The sequence below is a fragment of the Lolium perenne genome, chromosome 1 (genome assembly GCF_019359855.2).
Source record: "Lolium perenne isolate Kyuss_39 chromosome 1, Kyuss_2.0, whole genome shotgun sequence".
Taxonomy (NCBI): Eukaryota; Viridiplantae; Streptophyta; class Magnoliopsida; order Poales; family Poaceae; genus Lolium; species Lolium perenne.
The window spans coordinates 153,257,579-153,283,030 of record NC_067244.2 but is presented as its reverse complement, the minus strand read 5'-3'; the positions used below and the strand labels follow the sequence as shown (position 1 = coordinate 153,283,030).

Sequence of the window (25,452 nt, the reverse complement as noted above, 5' to 3'; positions counted from 1 at the left end):
AAGGCGCTCATTATATACCCTCCCGACCCCGCCCAACCGTCTTCGCCAAGCGAGGTGGGACTAAACATCTCGACCTCCGTTCGTTGTTTCCTGGGCCGGATGTTCTGCAAGGCCGGCCCGTAAGTAAGTCGGAGGCCCAAAACTTCCTCGCTCCTGCGCGCGCGCCAACATTTTCGTCGCCGGCGCCACAGCGTCCAAATTATTTTCATTTCACTGTCCGTCCTCAATCCCAATCCCCTATGCCGGCGTCCGGAACGGGCCCCGGCGGCGGGCCGCCGCTGCCGGCGGAGGAGGCGCCCGAGGAGGAGGAGCCGGGGCGGCCCCACGAGGCGCTCGAGCTCGGCCTCAGCCTCGGCGTCGGGGCGGCGGCTCGTGAGTTACCGGTTCTGCGGGTCGTGCAGGTGAGCTCTGCCAGCTCGGGAGAGGAGGAGGAAGAAGAGGAGGCGGGTGGGGATGAGGAGGCGGAGGGGGAGGGGCCGTCCCTCCCCAGCTGCCCCGTGTGTATGAACCCGTGGACCGCCGAGGGCGAGCATCGCGTGAGGTGAGTGGGAATTGTGCCCCGTGATCTGGTGGATTTGCTTGGTAGGTCATTGTCGTGTGTGCGCTTCTGAGCTTCTAGATTGCCTCTAAGGGTGTGCAAAAATGACACCGTAGAGAAACCGTTCAAACCGGGTAGTGAGAGCTAGTTCATTTCCCTTCACAAACCCAAATTTCATTTCTAGTTTAGTACGGAGTAGTACAATTTTTTTAACTAAGCTGAAACCGGTGAAACCTTTTTGGCCCACCCTTAATTTCCTGGTACTGCTGTGGTGGTTCGTTAATTTCGTAGCTCTGTGGATAAGCAGAGACCGCATGGTGATGCCACTGTACTTCCCCTCTTTTAAAAATTGAAATGGAGCTGATGAGATTTCAGTTGAGTGGATGGACTGGATGTTCATGTTTTTAGATGATGCGGCACGCTTAGCGTGGCACCTATTTGAATCATAAGCTACTGCGTTGGCATTGGGTTTATCGGCGAGTGACTGCCCATTGCTGTCGGATTGCTTATCTAAACCTAACTACCTTGTTTTTCATTCCTTATTCGCTGTTTCTATCGCATGGATCTTTGTTTTCAACTCACTGTTTGTAGCTCCTAAAACCAACTCATCCTGGCAGAGATCTTGAATTGCTAACAGTGTGACACTCTACTTGCAGCTGCATTCCTTGTGGGCATGTCTATGGCAGGTCTTGTTTGGAGAAATGGTTATTACAGTGTGGGAAGAAAACTGCCACGGTATGTTGGTCAATAACTCCCAGTTCAGAATCACATCTTCAAGTGCACTCCACACTGTTATTGGGAGAAATACTTCTTGATGGCCATAATTGTTATTGTTTAATCAGTGTCCTCAGTGTGGCAAGGTATATAGGCAAAAGAACATTATCAATCTCTATGCACCAGAGATTGTTGTTCCAAATGATGATCTTGAAAAGGTTAGGTTTTCGTCTTTACTAATCCCTGGATGTGTTTCTGACCACATACTGAAGCTTATTTCATTTATGCAGCAAGTATTGTCATTGAGACAGAAAAATGATACTCTTGAGAATCAAGTAAGTTGCGTCTTTTCTACAACCCACTTTTTTTACTCCCAACTGTTATTAGGAGCACTCTTTACCGTTGACATGTTCACATGAACATAGATCTTATGACACTAAGATGGATGTTTGTACTTCTTTTTGAACATTAATTACATCTATGAATCAACAAGTTCTGGTGATAAGACTACATGTTTCTTATACAAGTATACTTGGTGGCTTAAAGTAGCAAAGTACGAGAACAAGGATTATAGGACTCCCAAACTTACTACACAGTACAAGCCTCATACAGAGCTGTGCCCTTGTGGTATGATAAGTAGAAAAGGGAAAAGGAGAGCAAAACTACTTTCAAGAGCCGAAAGCCATTGCACCATAGTGTTGTGAGCCCCTAGTATTACAATCTCGAGCTTAAACATGTGCTCTGCTTGTCATGCTTTTCGTTTTTCTACTTAAGACAACATGGACAACAACCAACTAGTAGTATTGCGTATTGCATGACTAAATATTCATTTCAGAGTTTCAGACATTCTTTTTTTTAAGGATACCACATGGGGCCTGAGTAAATCATAGGCATTTGCCCTTTTTTTTTTTTTTTGCTAAACTGCTCCTCCCTGCCTGGTTCAGCAAGTGCCTGATTACTCTATTTTTAGTCGATTCTGAAGCTTTTGCATGCCATGTTGAATGTTACCTTGTGCTGTGGGAAATGTTAACTTGTGCTATGTTCATATCTTCATGCCATTTCAGTTCACTGTCAGTGTGTAAATAATAATAAGTTTTCACATTTTTGCGAGAACACTGTAATGTTCTGTTGTAGGTAGGCAACTCCATATATTCCTTTACTGCAACAATCGTATACATATATTAAATCACCACAAGGCACATATTGCATATAACTTCTGTCTAAAACTAATTATTTTTTATGTTTCCATGCAGCAACAAAAAATGATTGAGGAGATAAAAGAGTATAAGGTACATGTGTAACTTCTTACTTTGTTATCAGTGTATCACCGTGTAAAATTCGAACACTTTGCTAGTTTCTTATTCACCTCACCTATGTAGGAAAATAAACCTTCAACTTAGTACAGACGCTTATTTATTCATTTAGTTTTCTGTATGTCTTGCAGAGGCAGATTTCGTTGCAGAAGCATTTAATAAATGAATCGAATTCGAAGCGACAGGTAGCATTGCTCCAAATTTTAATTCTTACTATCATGTATACAATATATGATGTTAACGTTCTTGTCAACCAATTGTGAAGAAAATGGCAGAACAGTCATCAAACGGAGCAAGGATTGCACAGTCAGTTGCCTCATTTAGAGCAGATGGTGGCAGTAGTGACCCTTGCAAGTTTTTTCTCCAGGTCCATATTATTTTTCGAGTGGTGCTTGATTGGCTCTTTCTATAGTACATTTATACCGTATGGAACTATTTCAAGAGTTATTCTCCAGTGCAATTTGGTTGTGACCAATAATTGATCATGTAATATGACAAAATCTAACTACCACGGACATGCCTTGACAACTTGGTTGTCACGCTAACTTCGGACAAACTGTTTGTTGAACTACAACAGCATAATTCATACCAAATTCTTATTTTGCTTCCAGTAGTTGTGGGTGGTGGGCTTGATTTTTGATTCCTTCAATTTTCACTTTGATTACGATGTTTGCCCTTTGGCTGTTCCATGTCCATGTGGAACCTTTGCAAATTTTTATTTACGTAGACCACCTAAACTCATTCACATATTAAAGGGGAACAAAAAATTAAAGAATGTTACAATGCAAAGATCGTATGTCCTTACATTCTATGAGCCCGAAGTACTTATGGAACTACATAGAATACTGGGTTGATTTATGTCCATTTTTTCTGGATGTATATACCTCCCTTGGCATGCCAACCACAAATACGTATAATCTTTTGATCCAATCTGTCCATCCGTTCTCGAGTTTGTTCTTACCTCAAAAACATAAGCACTCCATGCATGTGATGAGTCTGGCATCAAATTTGTACACATGTTGCAGACTAGCAGGATAAAATAAACTTTTTCAAACAATGTTACATTATTACTTGCATTCTCAGGTAACCATCTCCATGCATTTCTTGTTATAAAATTGCTGCGCAGCCAAAGCCAAATACTGGATTATTTATAAGATTGACTGGAGGCATAGTAGGTATGCCCATCTATTGGTAGTCTGGTACAGTTGTTAGTTATTCCTGATCGGTTTGATCCTTGATAGGATTTTCTTCCTAAATTTCCAATTCCCCTTTATGAATCAAAGAGTACATCTTCTGAAATTGGTATCTTTATGTTGTAGAATGAGTATTTCCTGGATGGAGCTCGAGTCATGGGCATTGATGCATCCAGCCAGATCATATTAGCTTCTGGCAGGGCTGCTGGAGTTAGTATTGAACATGTCCTTACAAAGGTACAGATTCCAAACCATATGTGTTGCTTAATGGTTTAAGGCAAGTTGTGCTGGCTGCGCCACATTTTGGTTGTAATTTGTATTCACCTAATGTATCTCCACCATAATTTCGACAGATCAGCATGTTCTCTGGGCATCAAACAAAAGTGCAGCTTCCCCCCAATACAAAAGCTCTCAAGGATATCTGTATAATTCCTGGGGGGCTTGCTGTTTTTGCATCTCTTGGCAAGAAATTGTCACTTTTAAGGTCTATCTGGAACATACGCCAGTCCAATTCTCACTGTATTGTTTTTCACAATTTTTTTTACTAACTTTTACTTCTGTGCTTTATTTTTCTATCACAGCATGACAACCAATAATATCGTCCATCAATATGATCTACCGGTGATTCTTTGAACTTGAAGTTCACATTTTTTACAAGTAAATTTATGTTCTCCATATGTTGACTAAAACACTACCCTCAACATTTTGTTCATTCACATGATTCCTACTGTGATTAACTTCATACTGAGTATATTTTTTTACCTATGTGCTGTGGGTATCCAGAAGGGTTATTTATCTTTGTTTCTTGCCACAGCACATGGTCACCACAGCAATACATTTTAAAAAATCAGGAGATTTCAAATCACGTGGCACTTGTTCCCCACAATGATGCTTACAAATTCAAACTTCCTAAATTTTTTGTTACAAAATTTATTCTTTATAGTTTGAGTTTACTTTTGAACTACTTGAATAATTTATCCTGGCCTGCTAATTTTTTGTATATTAACACCATGCAGGCTCCTGGCTGGTCCTGTTCAGGGCTTCAAAACGGTCCAAATCACATATATGCCGGATTACAGGTTGGCTTCTTAAAATCTCTTATGATTCTTTCCTTTTGTGCTGTTTGAAAGGCTGATAAGAAACCTCTGTTCAACTTTACAGAATGGCATGCTTTTGGTCTTTGATACCCGCCAAACTAAAGCAGCACTGCATTCCTTAACGGGTCTATCTACACACCCAGTTCATACAATCCACTCTGTGGTAGATTCCAGTGGTTCCACGAAGGTCATCTCTGCTTCTTCCATAGGACCTTGTATTTGGGATGTAGATGGCAGCGAAAATAGGCATTTGGCCGTTTTAAAAAGTTCTTACTGATTTAATTGGTGCTCATGGTATGTGCAAATGTAGATATTGGTTCTTTGTGCTTCACATTCTCAAAACTTGGTCCTTTTTCCAGGCCAAGTTTGCTTACCGGGACGGAAAACCAAGGGGTCTGCATATCTCTTGCATGTGCTGCTCCATCAAGTGATCTAATTGTGGCTACCTTCCGTCCGAAAGTTGAGTTGTCAGTTGATGGCACCTCATCCCAAGTGGCTATATCACAATCACCGACGCTCTCCAGTTCTGGAAAGCTGGGGTGTCATGCCCTCATGAGGAGGGCAAGCGGCACATCCTTCGTGAAAGAACAGACCTGCAACGGCAATGTAAGTGAGCTGCGGATGTCCAAATCTGCAATCATACCCAGCATCAGAAACAACCAGCACCTGTTTGCCTATGGCGATGAGTCGCTGAGCGGAATCCGGACGTGGCAGCTGCCTTCGTTTCAGGCGTTCAGTGATCTCAAGCCGCACCGCAGACCGATCCTTGACCTGAGGTTCGCACAGAGCTCTACCGGGGAGAAGTACCTTGGCTGCTTGAGCGAGGAGAAGCTGCAGGTTTTCAGAGTCAATGATCACTAATCCTTCATTAACAGTAGCACTTCACTAGCTTAGTTGTACTAGCATAAACAGGTTTTGTTTGTACAGTGTCTCTCTAAATCACATATCTAGTGTACAAGTCTATGTATGATTTTTTTAGAGATGAAACATAAAGATCTTGATATAAATGGGATGATTTCTTGTATGCTCTCACTCCGACATTTTTCCTTGTTCTTGTCATCACAAGCAATATCCATGAGCACTGCAACATCACAGATACATTTGTCATGACTGCCAGTGAGTGAGCAAATCCAGGTTTCAGCTTTCCAGCTAGCAATCGACACAGACTACACGGTGCTGCCCGATGTATCATGTATGCAGTAGTAGAGCATGGACTTCACGGTGTGCTCCAGCCACTGGCCAAGCTCTCAGAGGGCGACGCCGGGGCGGCATCCTGACGGCGGCGCAGGTAATGGCCAACGCTGCTTGTTTTGTTCAAATACGAGAGATGACAGTGGGCAGCTGACATTGCTGTCCATGGCGATGAGCTAAACAATTCGATCAGATAATTAAACAGAAAATGCTCCTGAAAGCTGGGCCATAATCTTGCAGAAAGAGAGCTTTACAGAGAACATTGATGGATACACTTGGTGCACTACATAACACATCGAAGCATTTCGTCGAACACATCTAAGCATGGCGGTCAGCCGCGCGAGTACAGCGTCCTGAGGGCATCCACGACCGGGCGGAACCCGTCGCGGAGCGGGGCGACCGAGACGGCGCGGAGGTGCTCGGCGCCGTCCCTCGCGGGCTCGCGCAGCGCCAGGCGGCACATCTCCCCCTGCAGGGCGTCCGCCGCGGCGCGCGCGGCGCCCCGGTGCGCCGCGAAGAGGCGCGCGAGCTCGTCGGCGGGGCAGCCGAGCAGAGTGCGCGCGGCGCGGTCGAAGAGGACGACGGGGAGGACGCGGTCGTGCGTGGCGACGGAGAGGAGCAGGCGGTAGACGAGCTCCGGGGCGGGGCCGCCACAGGCGGCGCAGGAGACGCCCTCGGGGTGACCCGGGTGCGCGCGGCGGCAGCATGCCGGGCAGGCCAGGTACGAGAAGTCGGACATGTCGGCCGCCACGATGGTGCAGTACGGCGGCGTCCACGTAGCCGCCGCCGTCGCGCCGCCGCCTCCGCCGGGGGTGCAGCCGGGGTGAGACATCCTGGGCCAAGCACAAGGGTTGTCGTTCGCCTCCGGCCCATAACCATAAAGCACTGCTAGTATTTAATTTGGCTGCGAAAACCTGTGCGTTTTTTGTGCGTGCGAAAATCAGAAGTTAAGGGAAGGACAGCATCGGGTTGCCTGAATTTAAAACTGGAAACTAGGTAGTTAAACAAGTAACTCATGAGTCGATTTAAACTCACATGTAACGAGTCGAGCTGATTTTTAACTTTGGCCGTTAAGCAGCGAGCTTAAGCTAAACGAGCAGAATTCACCTGGCTCGCAAGTAACTCGTTTAGTTTGGTACTAAAAATAACATTAAATTGTACAATCTGATCAAGGAAGGTAGTCCAGCCTTGTGGTCAAGTCCGCCCAATCCCACTTTGCTGTATGTAATGTGATAACTTAAGTACACTTGTGGTTTGTCGACTTGCCTTGCAAAGTTGCAATAGGTTAATATAGTTTATCTATTATCTAATGATTGGCTTATACTATTTTTGTGATATAATTATTGATTGTTGCCATTTTTTTTTGCGATACAATATTTCCAATGATTGTCACCTATCATTTATGCCCAAAAGAATCAGGAAAAAATGCACCATGTTATACATGTTCCTTTTAACCGTCTTTAACAAGCTACTCGTGAGCTTTGCAAGCCGAACCGGGCTTCAAATCTAGACTCGGTTGTTAAACGAGTCCAAAACAGTCTTTCGTCCCGCTATATTAATATAGCAATCACCCGGTACAACTGTTAGGGCCTTAGCACAAGCACGCTCAAACGAACAAAAAAGAAAGAGAGAGAAAAAGAAATGCCAACGAATTCGGATTGACGAAAACGATGATGACCCGCAATTGCTGCGTCCTCTAGAGAATTCCCACCACGCTCTTAACCCTCCGAAGCGCCGCATACCAAGCAACACCTTGAAGAAGGATGCAACGATGAACACCCTACTGCCCAGACAGATCCTAGGATTTCCCCAGTACGCTGAGGTTGTGGGAGGGGGTACCCTAGCGCCCTTCAAGAAGGAATGGCGGCGGCCGCAGGTGTCACCGCGTCGGCGCCAGCCATCCGATAAGGATTTCTCCCGACCCCCACAGAACCACGACCCGAGACGCTCCATCACGCAAGTAGCCATAGGAACACATGCAACCTAGGAGGAGCATTCAACTTCCAATATGCATAGGATCAACTCCTCCAAAATTAATAACAAAATAAATAGAAAATAACATAATACACTCATTTGGACACCAAGTTCCAAATAATTGAATCCTATTCATCACTAAGGTGAACTGTTTCAGTTATATGCATATATGTGTTAACTCATACCATCTTTGGTCCTTCCAAAAAAATGGATACCATCTCCGAAGAACTTGATTAACACACCTAATAAAAGTAAATTTAAGATATCTACCATCCTAGGTCTCAACAATTAATGGAAGCATTTTATTCACTAATTATCACATACAAGTTCGACAAATGGATTGTGAAACTATAGTTGCCAAACCAATGATCCCCCTAGAACCAAACCTCCAATACATTGCCTACTTTCTGTTGGTACCCTAGCCTACCTGCTCTTGCTTCCGGATAACCCCTTTCAGAAAAGGGGAGATGCCAGCATCAGGGCAAACAAACAAAAATAGTGTTTCTAGTTATGGACTTATGATCACTTATTTGCTTCCAGAGTTTATGATCATCTAGGTGATATCTTTGGACCCAAGCAAGTAAACATAGGTTTATTTCAGCCAAGTTGGGGATACCAAGCCCTCCATATTCAATTTTTTGAGCTAGGAGCCCACAATTAGCTAGGTGATATTTGTGATGCCCTTTATAATTATCCATAATTATCCCAAAAGCAATGTGCAATATGAAAGCTAAGGAGATTGCCCATTTTAGGAATGTGATAACACTTAATAAGTGCCACGCGTATCATTGATTACATTAGTGGTCACGGTTAAGACACACACAAAAATATGCATTGAGACAAAGCAAGTAACATATATTTTTGTCTTCGATAAATAACATGCAATATAAGACTATCTTATCAACTACTCCACATGCCCTCTATTCTTCTATAGTACACCCTAAATGCTAAACCATTAATCATCAACACTACTAATATAAATGTATTTAGATATATTGTAGTTTGTAGTTATAGGTACATCCATATTAGTAGCAAGTAATATGATTCGGAGGAAGTATAATTCTAACTCAACTCCTTTAGTCCATCTATATCTCCCCGCTACATAAGAGCTGACGTGCGTGACTGCGTGTCATGCTTGTCAGGTGCATACGAGTGGTGTGTTTTCTATTAGCCGCCCACTACAGATCGGACGGCCAAAAAATCACGTGCGCCCTATTATAGGCTAGATCTGCGTCGTTTTCCCGTCCTGGTTTCGTTCCGGGTTCAGACTTCAGACCAACCCAATCCCCAATCTCAATCTAACCTCGCGAGTCGCGACCGCTTATCCTCGTCGTCGCCGCCGTCGGCTTTTCTCCGGTGACCACGGAGCGCCCTAATCGCTTAAGGCCGGCCTCGTTGAGTTGCTTAATTCGTCTTCCTTCCTGCTGAAGATCCGTACTCTAGGTAAGCCCCTTCTTTGATTTCACCTGTCCGTAGTTTGCGCTGCATAAGCAAAAAGTCGACTGTTTTCGCCGCGAGATTTCGTTCCTCTAAGCTGCACGATTACGTTGCTGGAGTAGATGTCGAACCTGTTTGCTGTTACCCGACGTGGTCGCCGTCCCTAGGGTTTCTTTAGCTGAAGCTGGGTCTTTGTACGATAGGAGGATGGGATGTGGGGAATTGTCGTCGAAGCGCCCGTATGCTGATGATCTGTGCTGGAGTGGTCTTAGGAATCTTGTAGAGTAAGGTGGTAAGAGAAATCTATTTGTTTAGTTGTAAATTGGCCGGCCGTGCTGTGGACTTGTGGGGGAAGGAAAATCTCGTGTTGGGAGAAATTTAGATGCGCGGATTGTGTTTGCATGTTGTCAACGTTGATGGAAGAAAGTAGGGGAAGTTCCTGCGGCCTACTGTTGGAATTTCCGTGTGCTTGCTAAAGGATAATGGTTGTTGGGCCTCATGGAGTTGGATTTCGGTCTGTGGTTTTGTTGTGGACAGGGAGGAAGGAAGGAAGGAAGAAAGAAAAGGCGTGAGTTGTGTCGATTTTGTGAGTTGTCACAGTTTGGTGGGAGCTTGGAGACAGGAGATTGTAAGGAGGGTTGACGATGAGCAGCCGAAGCCCGCCACGGAGAGACCGAAGGATGCGTACTGAACGCACCTCATACCGTGATGCACCGTACCGGAGAGACAGGGACAGCCGCCGTGGTCCAAGCAGGTTTGAGCTGCCTTAATTTTTAAATGAAACACGATGAACATGTGGCATCCTAAATCCAAACGTTACTGCTTCCTCTCCTAATCATATGCGTTGGCCACCTGTAATGCTACCTGAAGAGGCCTTACACTTAGTCCTGGTTTGTATGATGGTAGGCAGTGTATCCTCTAAATATTTCTGTTATTTTCCTGCAGGTCTGCTAGTGATTTGTGCAACAACTGTAAGCGTCCAGGGCATTTTGCTAGGGATTGTACAAATGTGGCCGTCTGCCATACCTGTGGGCTTCCTGGGTAACGACTATTAGTTGTTTGCTTCTGCAGATTTATAATCTTCTATCTTAGCTTATGTTAAAATCTTCCACTATCCAGCAATATGTTAATTGTAATTTTGTTCATAGTGATTTTCATGCCAATACTATTCCCAATAGCCTGCTGTCTTTTGCCATATTGTATCTAGAAATGCCCATTATCCAGTAACAGTTTATTGCAACTTTTCCGATGCCTCTAGTATTCTCTAACCCTGCCTTTTCTCGCTACTATCTAAAACTCCATGTGAATAGTATTAGCATCTTATGTTATTTATAGCGCAAGTTTCTTCTAGAAGGACCGTTTCATTTTGTTCAGTTTATTGTGGGATACAAATATATCATCAGAAGGTGGTGGTTAATGAATAGTGAGACCTGAAGCTTGAACCATATGTAAATCATAAACATCATGCAACTGATCAATACTAGTACATAAATTGTGAATATTAAGTTGTTGATCGCTCATAAGTTAATTCTTCCATGTGACCAGGAGAGCATACATAGTACATTCTTCACCTGTCTTGAGGCAACATTGCTCAGTCTATTTTTTTTTTTACTTCATCAGGCATATTGCAGCCGAGTGTTCCTCCAAAGATCTCTGCTGGAACTGCAAAGAGCCTGGGCACATGGCTAACAGCTGCACAAATGAAGGGATATGCCGCAACTGCGGCAAATCAGGCCACATTGCAAAAGACTGCACTTCTCCACCAATGCTGCCTGGAGAAGTGAAGCTCTGCAACAACTGCTACAAACCAGGGCACATTGCAGTGGAGTGCACCAACGAGAAGGCCTGCAACAACTGTAGGAAGAGTGGCCATCTTGCCCGTAACTGCACCAATGAGCCTGTTTGCAACCTGTGTCATGTTGCAGGGCATTTGGCCCGTGAGTGCCCCAAATCTGATGAGATCATTGAGAGGGGTGGGCCTCCTTCCTTCCGTGGTGGTGATGGTATGTTTCGTGGTGGCGATGCTCCCTTCCGTGCTGCTGGTGCTCCCTTCCGTGGCGGCTACAGTGATGTGGTTTGCCGGGCCTGCAACCAGGTTGGCCATATGAGCCGTGACTGTATGGGTGGTGCCTTCATGATCTGCCACAACTGTGGTGGCCGTGGCCACATGGCTTACGAGTGCCCATCTGAGAGGCTCCTGGACCGATTCCCCATGCGCCGTTACTGAAGGGCTGTTTCAGATGACTATTACTCGCATGTGTGTTATGCTTCATCATTTTTCGTGTGCTTCATGTTTCTCAATGCCAACGAATTTTAAGTATTCCAGTTTTTGTACCTTGTTAGTTTCATCGTTAACAAATGACTTCCAGGTTCTCTTTCAGATAAAATTGTACATTGGGATCTCTGCCATATGAATAATTATTTTCTGGGTTAGTGGATACCAAGTGTTAAGCTGTAATTGTGATTCCAGCTATTCAACTGTTCTATTATGTTGGGAAATAAATCAGACAAGTGTTCAAATTATATATTTTTAGCGCTAACAGTTCATGTTCTTACTGTTGTGAGTTATCAAATGTTATTTCACATTTTATGGAGGGAATTGTCTCAAATTTGATACGTTGAATTGTCTTATGCTTGTATGCAGTGCGATATTATAACTCAAGCAACTGAAATGGATGTCCTTAGACTCTTGTTTACTTTTTCAAATACTCCATAGACAACATAGCTTAGTACGACCATTTTCAAGATATCACCATGGTTGACAAGCTTGGTGTAAGAACTAGAAGTTGCAAAAATATTAACAAAACTTAACAGAAATTGCCGTGATATGAACATGATGGCTCACTGTGACACTTTCTATTATTGAAAGCCAGAGCACAGCAGATAGCCAGCTCGCTTAAGCTTATCTGGAAAATATTATTTATCAGCATAACAAGTTCCAGAGATGTTTCACAAACACTGGCAGAAAAACAAAAAATAATAACACAAGACAAATTAGAACACTACAAATACCTAACTCAACAGACCTATATGACAATGCCATAACTGAACAAGATCACCAGGGCGGCACACAGTATTAGGCCACCATCTATTCCAGATTTTGATTCGACAGCACCATCTAATCGAACTTCGTGTAACTGAACCCGTTGGCATCTTCTTTCTCACCGTCGCTTGGCGCCAGGTCCTTCAACTATTTTATTCAGAGGGGGCAAGAATGAAAAAGGAAATATAATCAGATATCTGGCTTAGTTTGCAGATGGCGATTTTGCAAATATAAAATATCAATACTTTAGGCAAGCATAAATAAAGATAGAAGAGAAGAAAATACCTTTGCTAGGTAAGCCTTATGGAATCTGTAACCCTGAAAGAGCAAAAGACTCAACATTAGATATGTAAGCTTCCTGACGTTCCGAGTAGTTCCTTTGTGTAAAAAAGACTTACCCTGTCAGTCCCATATAGGTAATCGCAATACGTGAAAACAGAAGCAAAATTGCTCTGGCTTTGGCCTCCAACATAGTGATGATAATCATGGTATTCTGCTCCTCCATAGAACGGAATATACTTTGTCAGGCTGAATGGAAAATCAAAGCTGCAGAATGACAAGATAAAAGTTCAGAAATGTTCTGTGGAGTACTCATGGACAGCTATCCATTAAAACAAAACAAGGTCTAGCTTAGCTGTTCAGACATGTTAAAATTATTATTTCGATTTCAGAGCTATCGTGCGTTCGAGATCTGTAGTTTTTATCCTTCGTTTCTTAGCACAAGGAAATTGTAATTAAGAAACCAAAGCTATTTTTTGTTGGAATTATCAAGTCAGGCCACACAATTGAAACAACAGCTGCAAAAAACTAAAAACTAAAAGTAGACTCTGATGTTAAATTTCTGTCCTACTAAGAGTAGCCGGCGATGTTGAATATTTTTTTGGTTCCTTTATTACCTTGTTCTTTCAAATAATGGAATAAGCAGCCAGCTACGACTTCTCTAACTAATAGCTCTGGCTTCTATAATGCTAAGAAAACCTTCAGGTCAGCAGTCAGCTACAGTTGTTCTAATCAATGCTAGCTGAATTCAAGTAGGCCTGTGCAGCCCCCCACCCTTCGACAAATACCATTATTTTGTACCAACAAATTTTATCTATTCCCGGTGTGAGGCAGTTGACGTCTTGATCATCTACAACAAATCAATCCATCACTAGCAGCAAAATGTAATCGGACGATACATGAAAACAGCACATCCTTTTAGAAATAAATAATGTTGAAGAGAGGAAGCTATATATGCAGAGTCCTTACCCACTATGCGTCTCGATGGCCTCCATCTGACGAAGTATAATCCATAGCCAGAGTGTAATCATGTGGCCTGGCGCAATGGCTGGGCCAGTAAAGGAGGGGATGCCGAGTATGAGCACCTCTGCCCAATGCGCGTACGGCGCCGCGAAGCCGATGGGCGCCGTGTACTCGTGGTGGATGCGGTGGATCTTCTGGTATCCCCACTCCCCGTGCAGCAGCCGATGCAGCCAGTAGTTGAGGTAGTCCTCAACCAGGAAGTAGACCAGCAGCTGCGCGCCGATCTCCCCCAGGGACGGCAGCGGCAGCCCCGTGTGGATTCCCACCATCTGCAGCGATTACAGAGGATCAGTTACAGACGCGATGAAAGGGTTCAGTCTTCTTTCGTTTTACAGCCACCGATGCGCGTGAAATCTTCGAAATGTGGATTCTGGCCCGGAGCAGAACCCAGATCACGAAATCCTTAGATTAGCACCGCTAGGAGCAGGCAGATCGAAAGGGCACGCGCATGGGAAAATCCGAATTCGAACTTGGTAGGCGCAGAGCATGCGACGGAATCTGCCGCCGGACCTGCCCAAATCTCCGGACGCATTGCGCGGATTCATTAATTCATTCACGAGAAGGAGAGTCGAGTCGAGGGCGGCGGCGGAAGCGGAACGGACCTTGACGGCGGGGTAGGACATGAGCTGGAGCGGGCCGATGACGAGGAAGAAGATGCGCATGACGTCGCGGTAGCACCTGAGGAACTCGGCGCGCGTGAGGCGCACCCGCGGCTGCAGCTTGTAGGGCTGCACGGCCCGCGGCGCGCGGAGCTCGAGGAGCGCGACGGGGAGCGGCGCGAGGGTGAAGACGACGAGGAGGAAGAGGATGTTGAGGCAGTAGAGGTAGTAGTCGGGCGTGGTGGCCGTGAGCCGGAACCACAGCGCCTCCGGGGCGGTCATGGCGCGGCCCAGCGCCGCCTCCGCCTCCGCCGCCGTCGCCCACGGCAGCATCTCGTCCGGCCGCGAAAACAGAGAGGAGGTACTGTCTACTGACCAATCTCTGTTTCTCGTTCTCGACTGCTCCACTACCAGTGTATCTATTTCTGCCACTCGCGCCGGGGCTATTCCGCAATATTTATGTAAACCAGGGGGCTACACGCATGTCTGCCACTCCCCGTTTCACTGCCTGGTTGCCGGCGAGTGGCCGAGAGACGTCGTGGCGTCGTGCTTCCATTTATGCGCCGTCGGATGTGTCACTGACAAGTGGGGACAGAGCGGTCTGCCCGGTGTGGGTTCCAGCTGCCAGCCATGGAGTGGTGTGATGGGCCGGCCGGCCTTTGTCATGTTCTGATGGGTTTGGGTTTTCTACGTTGGATCTCACCTGCCACATGATGCCCGTGTGGGTGTGGCAGTCTCTGCGTTGCTCTGCACTTTGATACTCTACTCCGAATTGTTGTTTGCTCTGGAGCTATCTGATCCGAGATCACACATGATGTGCAAGTTGATAGTGAGAGAACTGCAACCCTAGGGGCAATGACCCCTGAAGAGATTCTTATATTTTTAAGTTATTACTTCATCTGTTTCGTATTACTCTGTATAGAAGGTTTGTAGACTCACGTTGGGCTAACTGGGTACAAATTTGGCCTGTTGAGAGGAATGAAACCCGCGATTTTATGACAGGGATAGCTCTAGTCTGCTGGTGCATTTGGTCAGGGCCGGTTCTGAGATTTCGAGGGCCCGGGGCGGAACTACAGCCCAACAGCGATACACAGAACTTCAATTCACGAAAGGAGGCGAAGGGCTCCCGCGACGCGTAGGCGACTAGGGTTCCGCCCCGTCGCGCCGCCGCCGCCAGGCCGTCCTCGCCTCCGCCTCCGCCCCCGACCCCCCTCCTCTCCCCCGGCCCTTGCTGCCGCTCCTCGCGGCGGCAGAGGGCGCCCAAAGACCTAGCGCTCCTCGCCTCCTCCGGCCTCCTCACGCCGCCGGCGCAGCAGCCGCCGGGCAAAGCCTCCGTGCGGTGCGGCGGCGGCGGAGCTGCTCTTCCTCGCGCATAAGAAGTGGAGACGCGGGGTCTCCTCGTCCGGTGGCGGTGCTCCTGTGTCGTAGCGGTTCCGGCGGCGGCGTTTCCTCCTTGGCGCGCGCGGCGCGGTGACGACGACGTGGTGGCGAGGCTCTTGGCCTCGGACCCGCGGTGGCTCGGGCTCCACCTGCTCTGGCTCCACCGCCTCGGGGACCGGCGGGCCGCTCCCCGCCCCGTGGTGCTCCTCTAGGCGACGGAGGGAAGGCCGAGCTCGGGGCGGCGATGTCGGCGTCGCGTACACTGCAGCGCATAGATAGGAACTTCCCGAGCCAGCACGGGCTCGGCCGGGCCAGCGGGCCTCGGTATGTTCCGGCCGCCGCGTCCGGCCTGTCCGCAGGTGGCGGTGGAGGTGGTTCCTCCGGCGTGGCTGCTGACGTGCTGCCTTGCGCTCCCGGTTGGCTCGTCCTGTTCGTGATGACCCCGCTTCGTTGGTCACGGTGAGACGGCGGTGGTGCTTGCAAGGCCGTGTGGCGCATGGTGGTGGGTGGCGAGTGTGGTGGAGCACGATGGAGTGTCCAAGGAGAGGTTGCGAGGGTCGGGAGAAATCCCTGTCGGCATTGCCGGCACCGACGCGGTGACGCCCGCGGGCGCCACTCTTCCTTCTTGAAGGGCGTTGGGTGAAGCCCTGTTTCTTTGTCCTTGCGCGTACCGGGGGAAACCCTAGGACTACTCCGGGCAGAAGTGGCGTCGACGTCGCACCCCTTCTTGAAGGTGTTGCTTGGTACGCGGAACTTCAGAGTGCTAGGAGCGTGGTGGGCATTATCCGGCGGGCGCAGCGGTTGCGAGGCATCTCCGTTTCCGTTGATCCGACCCTTTCGACATTAGTTTCTCTTTTCTTTCTTTTGTGTTTTCTTTTGGGCTTGCTTTGTTCTGTTTGCCCCAGCAATGGATCCTATGTTGTATCGATGGTGTGCTATATTAATATAGCGGGGTGTAAGCCTATTTCGAGGAGGAACTAGAGCCCAAGGCCCCTTAGTATACAAACCTACGGATAATAATCAATACATTTTTATACAAATAATTCTTGTTACATTCTATATGCTAAGTCAGAAAAAGTTTTTTTGAGTCCAAGGGAGTAGCATTTCAACCGTTTAGATTTTTCCTGTTGAAATTGTTTGATTTACTATAGGATTCTAAAATTCCTTGGTGTTAATTCGTATTTTATTTCAAAGGAATAAAATTGCATTAATTGGAACACCTGAAAATCATGGCGTTTACAGTTCATGCAAAGAACAAATGCCATGATATTCAATTTGTACAATTTTATTTCTAAAATTTGCCTCTTTAGAATTCCTTCGGATCAAAGAGGGTTCCGAAAATGAAAGTATTCCAACCTTAAAAAACTTTTATTGCCAAACCAGCGGCCATAGCAATAGAAATCAGTCGAGGCCGTTCCCAACGAACGTGAACGCAACTAAACCACCATTGAATCCTACCTACTCCGTCCTAATGCCCTGACATAGCAGGATCATGCAGAATTGTCAGAGAGAGAGAGGAAGTACGCTTACCAGTTCACCAGAGAGCACCGATGGGGGGGCCTTTGTCGGGGGCGGCGTCTACAGCTTCTGGTCGGCGCTACCGCGTAGATGATATCATCAACCGACGCACTCGAGCTGTCAAGGCCCGGATCTGACGATCTTTTTTTAGTCCATCCGATCTACAGTAGAAAAGCATATATATCATAGACTCAGCCTGGAAACACGCCCGCCTGGCCGTCTTCCGTCACACAGCAGCTAGGCCTGCGTTCGAGTTCTGCTTATTTTGGGTCGCCCCAATGTAGTACAGTACAGAACACACCTGGAGGGCCCCTTGGTTTCGTGGGCCTAGGGCGGTCGCCCTGCTCGCCCTGCCCCAGGACCGGGCCTGCATTTGGTTACAACGCAGCTCGACATTGTCTTTGTGGGAGCAATGCCCCTGCTCGGTGTAGTCCTTAGCAAGATCCCTTAGTTGTAGAGAGTGGGATTCACACAAAAAAAAGTGTTGTAGAGAGTGGCCAAGTTGTTTAGGGCTAGTTTAGCTCAAGTGGAAGGGTGAAGGAAGAGCGAGTAGTTGCCTCAGCCTCATGTTGTCCTAGTGACAACGTGGACTCTGCGTTCTCGACGTCTACGTCTACCGTGTTGTAATCTTACCGCTTGGCCTCTTCTTCGATGAAACATATATGTTTACCCAGGACCTATCCTTGAGCAAAGAGTTAAACTTTGTAAAATTTGACCAATCATGGAGTAAAAGTACAAGTATCTACAAAATCAAATAATATGCAAAGTAGTATAGAACCTAGGGAGTATTATAAAGACAAGAGCAAAATGCACTTGCAATATGACTCTGTTTAAGAATCGACGGCACATCCAGGCTCTTCTTTACAACTTGTCCATCATTTATGCACTTCAGTTCATCAACAACTTGGGAAAGGGTCATGCACATCGCAAGGTTTGCCTTCGACGATGACGCATCATGGCTGCATATATGGGAAGGCTAAGCTCACAAGTGTCCATACGTGATTTCACATTCTCCGCGGGCTTCCTCGGTGTTATTCATGGACCTGGATGCAAGTCGTGTAGCTAGAATGCGATGTGTGTACTCCCGGATCCAGAATCCTCTGGCCACACTTTCAATGTTGCCCTCCACCACGTCCTCTAGTCCAAGCACGGAAAGCAACAAGCTGAAAACAATCAATATGGTCTGTGATCGATGTGCTTTTGGAGGTCCGTTTCAGAATGGAGTGTATACGTCGTCATCTCACGTTAGCAACGGAGCACATGGGTTTTGCATGAGGACAAACTAGCTCAGCTCCGTGAGCTGTCGATCCTGTCATCATCGATCTCTCGTTTTCGCTAAGGGCATCTCCAGCGGCGCGACGCAAACGGTCGCCGGATCGTTGTCCGCCGTGGACCGGAAATACGTCTGGACTGCTCCATCGGGCGACGCAGTGACCGGGCCGTCCGCCGCGACGCAAACCTGGCCTAAATATGCGCCAGGTTTGCGTCGCGGCGGACGGTCGGCGGTCGCGGAAAATATCCGCCGAAAAAGACGTAGGACCCGCGCGTCAGGGCTGGAGGGCGATATTACTCCCGCCACTGGCCATTCCCCCGCGCCAAATTGGAAACTAGACCGGCGCGAGCAGGCCAGAAGCGATGGACGTCCTCGCCGCCGCAGCTACCGCCATGGATGCGGAGCAAACCCTCGCACCCGCCGCCGCCCCACACTCCCCCGTAGCCACGGCCATAGCCACAATGGACACTGCAGCTCCGGCGGAAGCAAAGCGGGCCGCCGACGGCGGCGGCCGGGAGGCAAAGCCGAAGGCGGCAAAGAAGGTGCTCTCCCCGGAGGAGAAAGTCCTGGAGGCCGCCAAGCGTCGCGGGAGGCGCCAGAACCAGAAGATCAAGATTGCCGCGATCGCCAACCAGCAGGCCTGGCAGATGCAGATGAAAGCCGGCGTCGCGCAAGTAGCCCTCCATCCGACCTTAGCGGAGGGCTACATGCTCGTCAAGAGAGAGGGGATCGCCGACGTCGCTCCTCCGGCCTCTTCGGTCAGCTCGGTAAGTTCCCAGCTGCGCCCTGGAACTCCCGCTCCCTTGCAGGGCCACGCGGCGTCGCGGTTCGCCTCCGGCCTGCCGCCGGTGAAGTTGACCGGGGCGGCGGTTCCCGACCTCAACCGGACGCCTAGAAGCGGTGACTCCTGCCCGGGCGCGACACAGAAGACGCGCCAGGTGCCGGAGGAGAGCATGCCGCAACCCCGCATCCTGTTCGACGAAATGGCGCCGCCTGCCCCGACGATGGACGACCCGGTACGTGAGCTCTGTCAATGTGTGCGAGTGCCCTGTATCATGCGTCTGATATCCGGTCGTTCGTAGGACTATTGGAAGGACCGCCATGATTCAGACATCCAGGAAATTATCTACGGTGGCGGCTTCGTTCGCGATGATCGGGCCTGGACAGGCGCGCATGATGCGGAGGACATCGAGACCGCAGGGCTGTTCGGCACCCAGCAGACGCAAGATGCGGAGGACATCGACACCGCACGACTGTTCGGCACCCAGCAGACGCAGCCAACACCCGTGTGCGTGGACGACTTCGACGACGCGCCAACACAGCCCACCACCAAGAAGAAGGGGGAGAGCCGCAGGACACAAGGCTTCGTCGAGGAGGAGGACACGTGTTTGTGTGAAGCGTGGCTGGCAACGACCCAAGATTGCATCAATGGCGCCCAGCAAAAGGGCAAGGTCTATTGGGCCAAGGTCTTGCAGCAGTACAACGAGACCAGGATGCACCCGCCCTACCATATCATAGGCCCTCGGACGGAGGAGTCCCTCCGGAAAAGATGGAACTACATCAAACAAGAGACTGCCAAGTTCTGCTCGGCGGTCGAACATGCTATTAACAACCCCATAAGCGGCACTGGCGTCATGACAGTGGTAAACACGATACAACCATCATCATTCTACACAATTTGCGTCATTGCGTCAATTTGCGTCATTGTACATCATTGGCGGCTATGATTGCAGGTATCCCGCGCCTTGCAGAGGTCCAGGACGTCGCACAAGAAGGGCTTCCATATGGTCCATTGTTGGGAGCTGCTCAAAAACAACAAGTGGATGATAAGCTTTGCGGCCTACAACGAAGCTGTGAGGAATGGGACAGCGATCAACCTCGACGGCGATCAAGCTGGTCCAGTCCTTCCACCTCGTCCACGAGGCCACAAGGCTACCAAGGCTGATCTCGTCCGGGAGGCGCATGCCATTGCTTTCACGCAGAGCATGGAGAAGATAATGGCCGACAACCGTGCCATGACGGCCGCCTTGGCAAATGCCAAGATTATCGGTCTCTAGCCGAACTGCGACTTCAAATTGCCTGGAAATTTTTGGCAGACGGTGACAATCTTTCGAAACAACGGTGAGCGAGACATGCAGTTTGTCGCAAGCTTGTCCCATCTCATCTGGACAAGAACAAGACCTACTATTTTATTTTTATATCTATCATTCGATTATATTATTTCGTCTAGATTTCGGGTCACTGTACCGCCAACCAGTCCTTGTACACATATGAAGAGAAGGCAAATCCTTGCGGCATAACTTGGAGTAATATAATTACTCAATGTGTCTGATGCATCTAAATCTATGACAACCAATATGGCAATATGGAAAGAATAAAATACCATATAAGGCTCCTCAAAGAGACATCTCACATGCCAGGATGCTCAACTGTGCACTTAAAAAATCGATATTATGATTATCTGTAGCGCCAGACTTGAAACGATGACGATTCAGAAGGAATAATGTTGTGTGTGGATAAGTAGGCTGGAAGCTCCTGGTCCAAGAATTAAAACTGCTTCAGGAAAGATTAAGAATGATGTTAGTTACATGGTTACATCAAGAAAAGTCGATCTCGGTAATGTTCATCTCACTTTCAAACGTACACTGACGACTGATCTAACTGCAGGGCATGCAGCTCTGTGTATGAAACAGTACATAGTCGAAGCTGCTCAACTTCTCCAGAGATTGACATTTACCAGAAGGAACAGTCAGAGGATTGACAATTACCCGATGGATCACTTGGAGCTGGCGATTTCAGGAGATAATTACTTGAGGATCAGTTCAATGCTGCCTGAATTTGCGTCTGCAGACAAATCGCTACTCCTACTTCAGATCTTCATGCCGAGTTCGTTCCCTTCTATAGGTAGTATTGGAAGAAAGCAGAAAACTCATTTTGTGTCCAGGTAGTGAAGACAGAATAAGAAAAACACGGAGGTTGGTGGCAGCCAAAAGCAACATATACCAGCATTTCGTGGTCGCCCGTTATTTCCTCGATCACCTCGCTAAGAATTTTCTCCGCGCTGTTGGGAACAAGTGCTGCGAAAGCGGCCTGTTCCAACCCTGAACGACAAGTAACAGTTCGTCAGTTTAATGAGACGACCTAGTATATCCCATAACATGATCCTTTGTTTCTGTGTGGAAATAAGCTAAGTTTCATAACCGCGTTTGACATTGAAATTGTGAGGTACCTGACTCTGGGAAGGCGTCGATGAACATCATCATCTCCTCACCAGTCAGACCCGAAAAGATGCATATTCTTTGTGGTGATTGTGATATCTGTGAATGTAACACGCATGTTAACTAGGGCCCAATACCCAAATTTAAGGCTAGGAAGCAAGAAACTGGTAGGCGTAGACTGCAAATATTATGTATTTGCAAATATAATTACCTTGACACCTTCTACATTAGGCTGCTCAGTGTGCATGGCATCCCACAAAGTTTGTTTCGTCATTTCTTCTGTGCACTGAATTACCTGACACACGGACAAGTTTGCTGAACTTTCAGGATAGCATTGCAAACTTTCTGTAGTAGTTTCATCTCACATGATTGTTTCTGAATAAGAGTAAGCTTTGGCTATTCTATATTTCCGTGCCTTTTTCAAGATTCCTTTCCTGATCTTATTGCTTATACTAGAGAATACCTCTATATTTTTCAATAGTAAAGACTCCTATTTCTGCTATCATTGTTCCTTCTGCAATTACATGTACTAAACAAGTTATTTTTATCGATGAATTGCAGTTACTGCAGTTACAGCAGAATGCGTGCAAACAAGTACAGTTACAGTAGAAGCCAAACTTATAATACCTATAAATTTCATCCCCGCTAAGATGCATTTAACATTTGCAAGCTGAAAGCTAGTGCAGCCACATCACCCAATATATTATCTCTACCATCGGATTTCAAGGTGTGGTCTTAATTCTCTGTCTCAGTCCTAATCTTCCTATTCCCGGTTACTTCCCCGCCAGGGGCCGACCTGCCCATTTACTCGACTGACGACCTGCTGTTTCACTCAACCTGCCCAACACAGACCTCGACCAGCAACCTGTTGTTTCACTCGACCGGCCCAACCAAGACCAAGATCCCTACGTTCTCTCTAGCCAGCCTAAACCCGGTTCTTCTTCTCAACCTGCAGAGCGAAGAAAAAAGAATGTGTCGCTCGGTCGGCAACAGAGACTCGATGCCGCTGCATCAAACGCTGGCCGTGCCTCCCGATCGATGATCCCCACTCAACATGCATTAATTTGTGAAGAATTGTTGCTCTTTTCCTCTCCCCTTCGTCTTATTGTTGGACTTGAGAAAGTGCAGGTCTAATCCTCTCCGATGGTTCCCTTCATCTTCCTCAATCCATAAATTCCCACTGAAGCCGCCTTCAAGTCTTTAGCATCACACAGTTTGACCTTCACACACTTGGCTGGACTGTATATATATCCTGCAATGGCAAGCCCGAGGCAGACACCAATTGCAGCACCATTTAGTTTCTGTTTCATCTACTTCCTTTTGGCGCCTGTATCGGATCTGTTGTGGCAACTGGCGAGCGCAGCTATCATAGCCCCCGAATCGGCAGATACTGCCATTTCTCTCTACCATAGCATTTGCATGCTACGTCAAACTAGAATTCTGGATCTTTCTCCCATATTAGTTTCGTATGAATTTTATTGGTAATTTTCTGTTACTTTCGTTTGATTGTTTTGTAGTGTACAACGCTACTAAGGGGATATTCCAGTTTAATTTCGGGTAAGTTGTTTCCACTCTGAATACCATGGGGTCAATCTGATACCTGTCTGATCAAATCGTATGATTTCTCACTGCTTTTCTTCTCATACTTATATAAATCTAAGGAAATATTAAGTGACTCTTATGAAGATACTTGCATTCTATCTACAGCTCAGTATGACCATGGTGCTATTACCCTATAGCATGCTTGCTAAAAGATATTGGATGGAACAGTGCGACTAAATAATGCTGGATAAACATAAAGCCACACATGGAACATCCATATACCCTTCAGGTTTTTATCTAAAAAATATATCCTTCAGGTATGTGAAATATGCTCAATAAGTTGTACTTCCTGATTTTTAAAGGTATACTTTTGTTTCCTTAATTTGCTGGTATATTACAAACCGCATGTGCATCATGCTGTCTTGATTTTCAGTTGTGTCCTATTGCAATGGAGGATGCAGTTCTACCACCCCTGGTGGGTTTCCGGGTTGAAAATAAATGCTATCATTTCATCGTACAGCTATGCTAGAAGAGAAACTTATGTTCAGTTGGCAAGCTTGCATGTGTAAGAACTCTTCTCTAAAGTTGAGCACTTGAATATTATGTCTTCAAACCTACAACTTAACTTGACAAATCTAATCTTCTAATTTAATACTGCCCACCAAATGTTTCATCTAAGTACTGAATTCAGTTGTTTGTAATTGGATACTAAGTTTATGCTGTCAAAATACCACTGCCTAATTATTATGGTGAATATAAAATCTGAGAGGATCAGGCATGTCCCGTTCTGACTGTCTTTCTGATCTAACTATAAATGTTCCATATTTCTGAGGTAATATTCAGTATTAATGATAACGACGCGGACATAGTTGAAGACAGCTATGAGTAAATAGTTTAAACCTTGGTTATCTAATTCAGTGTACATATGTACTGTTTTCCGCACCATGCATCAAATATATAACCTCAGAAACGAGTAAACCACTACACTCCACGCAAAAGTAGTATTCTCTATGGTAAATTTTTTTTGGCTGACGCTTTTTGTTCAAGTTCTTGCCGATATACTATACACTCCAGCAGATGCTCCTGCCAAAAGTTTTGCCGAATGAAACCGCAATCCTCTCAATGATTGGTTTAGAACTTTTGATCAATATTTATGTTACTATATATGAGTTGGACAAAATTTCAGATACAATTCTCTGCAGCAACGCACGGTGAATCACCTAGTTTACCTTGAGAAAATCACCGTCAAGCTCTTTCAGGAACTCCTGAATCTGCACGAGTTACAAAAATTCACACAGATATTTTGAAAAAAAAAAACTATCTGTCAATATAGGACTGAAACGACGTTGTGAAACAGATACCTTCCCTGTCTCGCCTTTCTCAAATCCAATGAGCAATATTGCCTGAAATAGGGGCCAATTCAGTAAGATCATCTCAGAATTTCAAATCACAACAAAGCACTAAATGCTAACTGTAGCTATATATATGCACTCGGTGCTCGCGCGCAACCAACGGCGACTCACCGGCGGTCCGTACATGGGGTCCTCGGCGTTCAGCGGCACGAACTTAGAGTCCTCCCCCACCAGTTCCGCCGGGACTCCTGAGACGAAGTATTCGCATCAGAAGCGTGGAGCTGAACCGAGTATGTTGCAGCTACTTGCCGGCGCGCGCGCACCTTCGGGGGGCAGCGACGATCGGAGCTGGGGCAGGCGGCATTTTCTCCTCAGCGAAGACGCCGCGGCGGATACGGGGGTGCGGAGCGAGACGCGGCGGGATGGGGTGGCGGGGGTGGAGAGTATTGGAAGGTGGACGACGGGGGCGGGCGGAGGAATCATCGGCGCCGGCGGCGATGTTATCCTCTTCTCTTTTGTGTATCGTTTGGTGTTGTTTCGTCAGCTTCGCTGCTCTATAGTGTTACCGCTGCCACGCAATATTCCGATCAACACGTACACTTTTTCTATAATACGGATTATAAAAAAGTATACTTCTATCTTCTCAATGCATTTTAAAATAGCTAAAAAAAATATCGTACGGAAATCAAACCCAATAACATTAACGTTGCATTTGGATGCGTATAATTGGGTCTGGAATTGGATTTGACTGAAAATTCCAATTCTAAG

General features: G+C 46.9%; 5 protein-coding genes and 1 long non-coding RNA gene across 8 annotated transcripts; 2 read left to right on the top strand and 4 right to left on the bottom strand.

Moving 5' to 3' along the window:
• Window positions 1-218: 218 nt before the first annotated feature.
• On the top strand, window positions 219-5,920 carry LOC127308148 (uncharacterized). Its single transcript, XM_051338923.2, has 13 exons — window positions 219-541; window positions 1,195-1,273; window positions 1,381-1,470; window positions 1,543-1,587; window positions 2,506-2,541; window positions 2,697-2,750; window positions 2,831-2,932; window positions 3,885-3,995; window positions 4,112-4,242; window positions 4,340-4,379; window positions 4,775-4,837; window positions 4,920-5,101; window positions 5,215-5,920. The coding sequence occupies exons 1-13, from the start codon at window positions 240-242 to the stop codon at window positions 5,714-5,716; spliced, it is 1,737 nt and encodes a 578-aa protein (XP_051194883.1). The 5' UTR covers window positions 219-239; the 3' UTR covers window positions 5,717-5,920.
• Window positions 5,921-6,218: 298 nt separating this feature from the next.
• Window positions 6,219-6,930, bottom strand: LOC127308197 (uncharacterized). Its single transcript, XM_051338956.1, has one exon. The coding sequence runs from the start codon at window positions 6,876-6,878 to the stop codon at window positions 6,378-6,380; it is 501 nt and encodes a 166-aa protein (XP_051194916.1). The 5' UTR covers window positions 6,879-6,930; the 3' UTR covers window positions 6,219-6,377.
• Window positions 6,931-9,269: 2,339 nt separating this feature from the next.
• LOC127308161 (uncharacterized) lies at window positions 9,270-11,980 on the top strand. Of its 2 annotated transcripts, none has more exons than XM_051338941.2 (4): window positions 9,270-9,463; window positions 9,999-10,211; window positions 10,403-10,498; window positions 11,078-11,980. In XM_051338941.2, the coding sequence occupies exons 2-4, from the start codon at window positions 10,102-10,104 to the stop codon at window positions 11,682-11,684; spliced, it is 813 nt and encodes a 270-aa protein (XP_051194901.1). In that variant the 5' UTR covers window positions 9,270-9,463; window positions 9,999-10,101; the 3' UTR covers window positions 11,685-11,980. The 2 variants fall into 2 exon arrangements, with proteins under 2 accessions (XP_051194901.1, XP_051194893.1); XM_051338933.2 differs by having other exon boundaries at window positions 9,995-10,211.
• Window positions 11,981-12,285: 305 nt separating this feature from the next.
• LOC127308143 (very-long-chain aldehyde decarbonylase GL1-10) lies at window positions 12,286-14,816 on the bottom strand. The gene is made up of 5 exons (XM_051338916.2): window positions 14,405-14,816; window positions 13,749-14,071; window positions 12,899-13,046; window positions 12,786-12,818; window positions 12,286-12,647 (listed from the first exon to the last, which is right to left on the bottom strand). The coding sequence occupies exons 1-5, from the start codon at window positions 14,732-14,734 to the stop codon at window positions 12,576-12,578; spliced, it is 906 nt and encodes a 301-aa protein (XP_051194876.1). The 5' UTR covers window positions 14,735-14,816; the 3' UTR covers window positions 12,286-12,575.
• A 5,312-nt stretch (window positions 14,817-20,128) lies between these two features.
• LOC139830643 (uncharacterized) lies at window positions 20,129-20,644 on the bottom strand. The gene is made up of 2 exons (XR_011743597.1): window positions 20,450-20,644; window positions 20,129-20,374 (listed from the first exon to the last, which is right to left on the bottom strand). It is a non-coding gene; the product is annotated as an uncharacterized lncRNA (long non-coding RNA).
• Window positions 20,645-20,843: 199 nt separating this feature from the next.
• LOC127308127 (uncharacterized) lies at window positions 20,844-25,237 on the bottom strand. 2 transcript variants are annotated; one of them, XR_007856285.2, is made up of 9 exons: window positions 25,008-25,237; window positions 24,856-24,932; window positions 24,694-24,735; window positions 24,562-24,603; window positions 22,002-22,085; window positions 21,802-21,889; window positions 21,576-21,673; window positions 21,341-21,470; window positions 20,844-21,125 (listed from the first exon to the last, which is right to left on the bottom strand). XR_007856285.2 is itself a non-coding variant. In XM_051338907.1 (8 exons), exons 1-8 carry the CDS (start codon window positions 25,165-25,167, stop codon window positions 21,450-21,452), a joined length of 612 nt encoding a protein of 203 aa, XP_051194867.1. In that variant the 5' UTR covers window positions 25,168-25,237; the 3' UTR covers window positions 21,148-21,449. The 2 variants fall into 2 exon arrangements, 1 of the variants encoding a protein (XP_051194867.1); XM_051338907.1 differs by lacking the exon at window positions 20,844-21,125 and having other exon boundaries at window positions 21,148-21,470.
• Window positions 25,238-25,452: the final 215 nt, after the last annotated feature.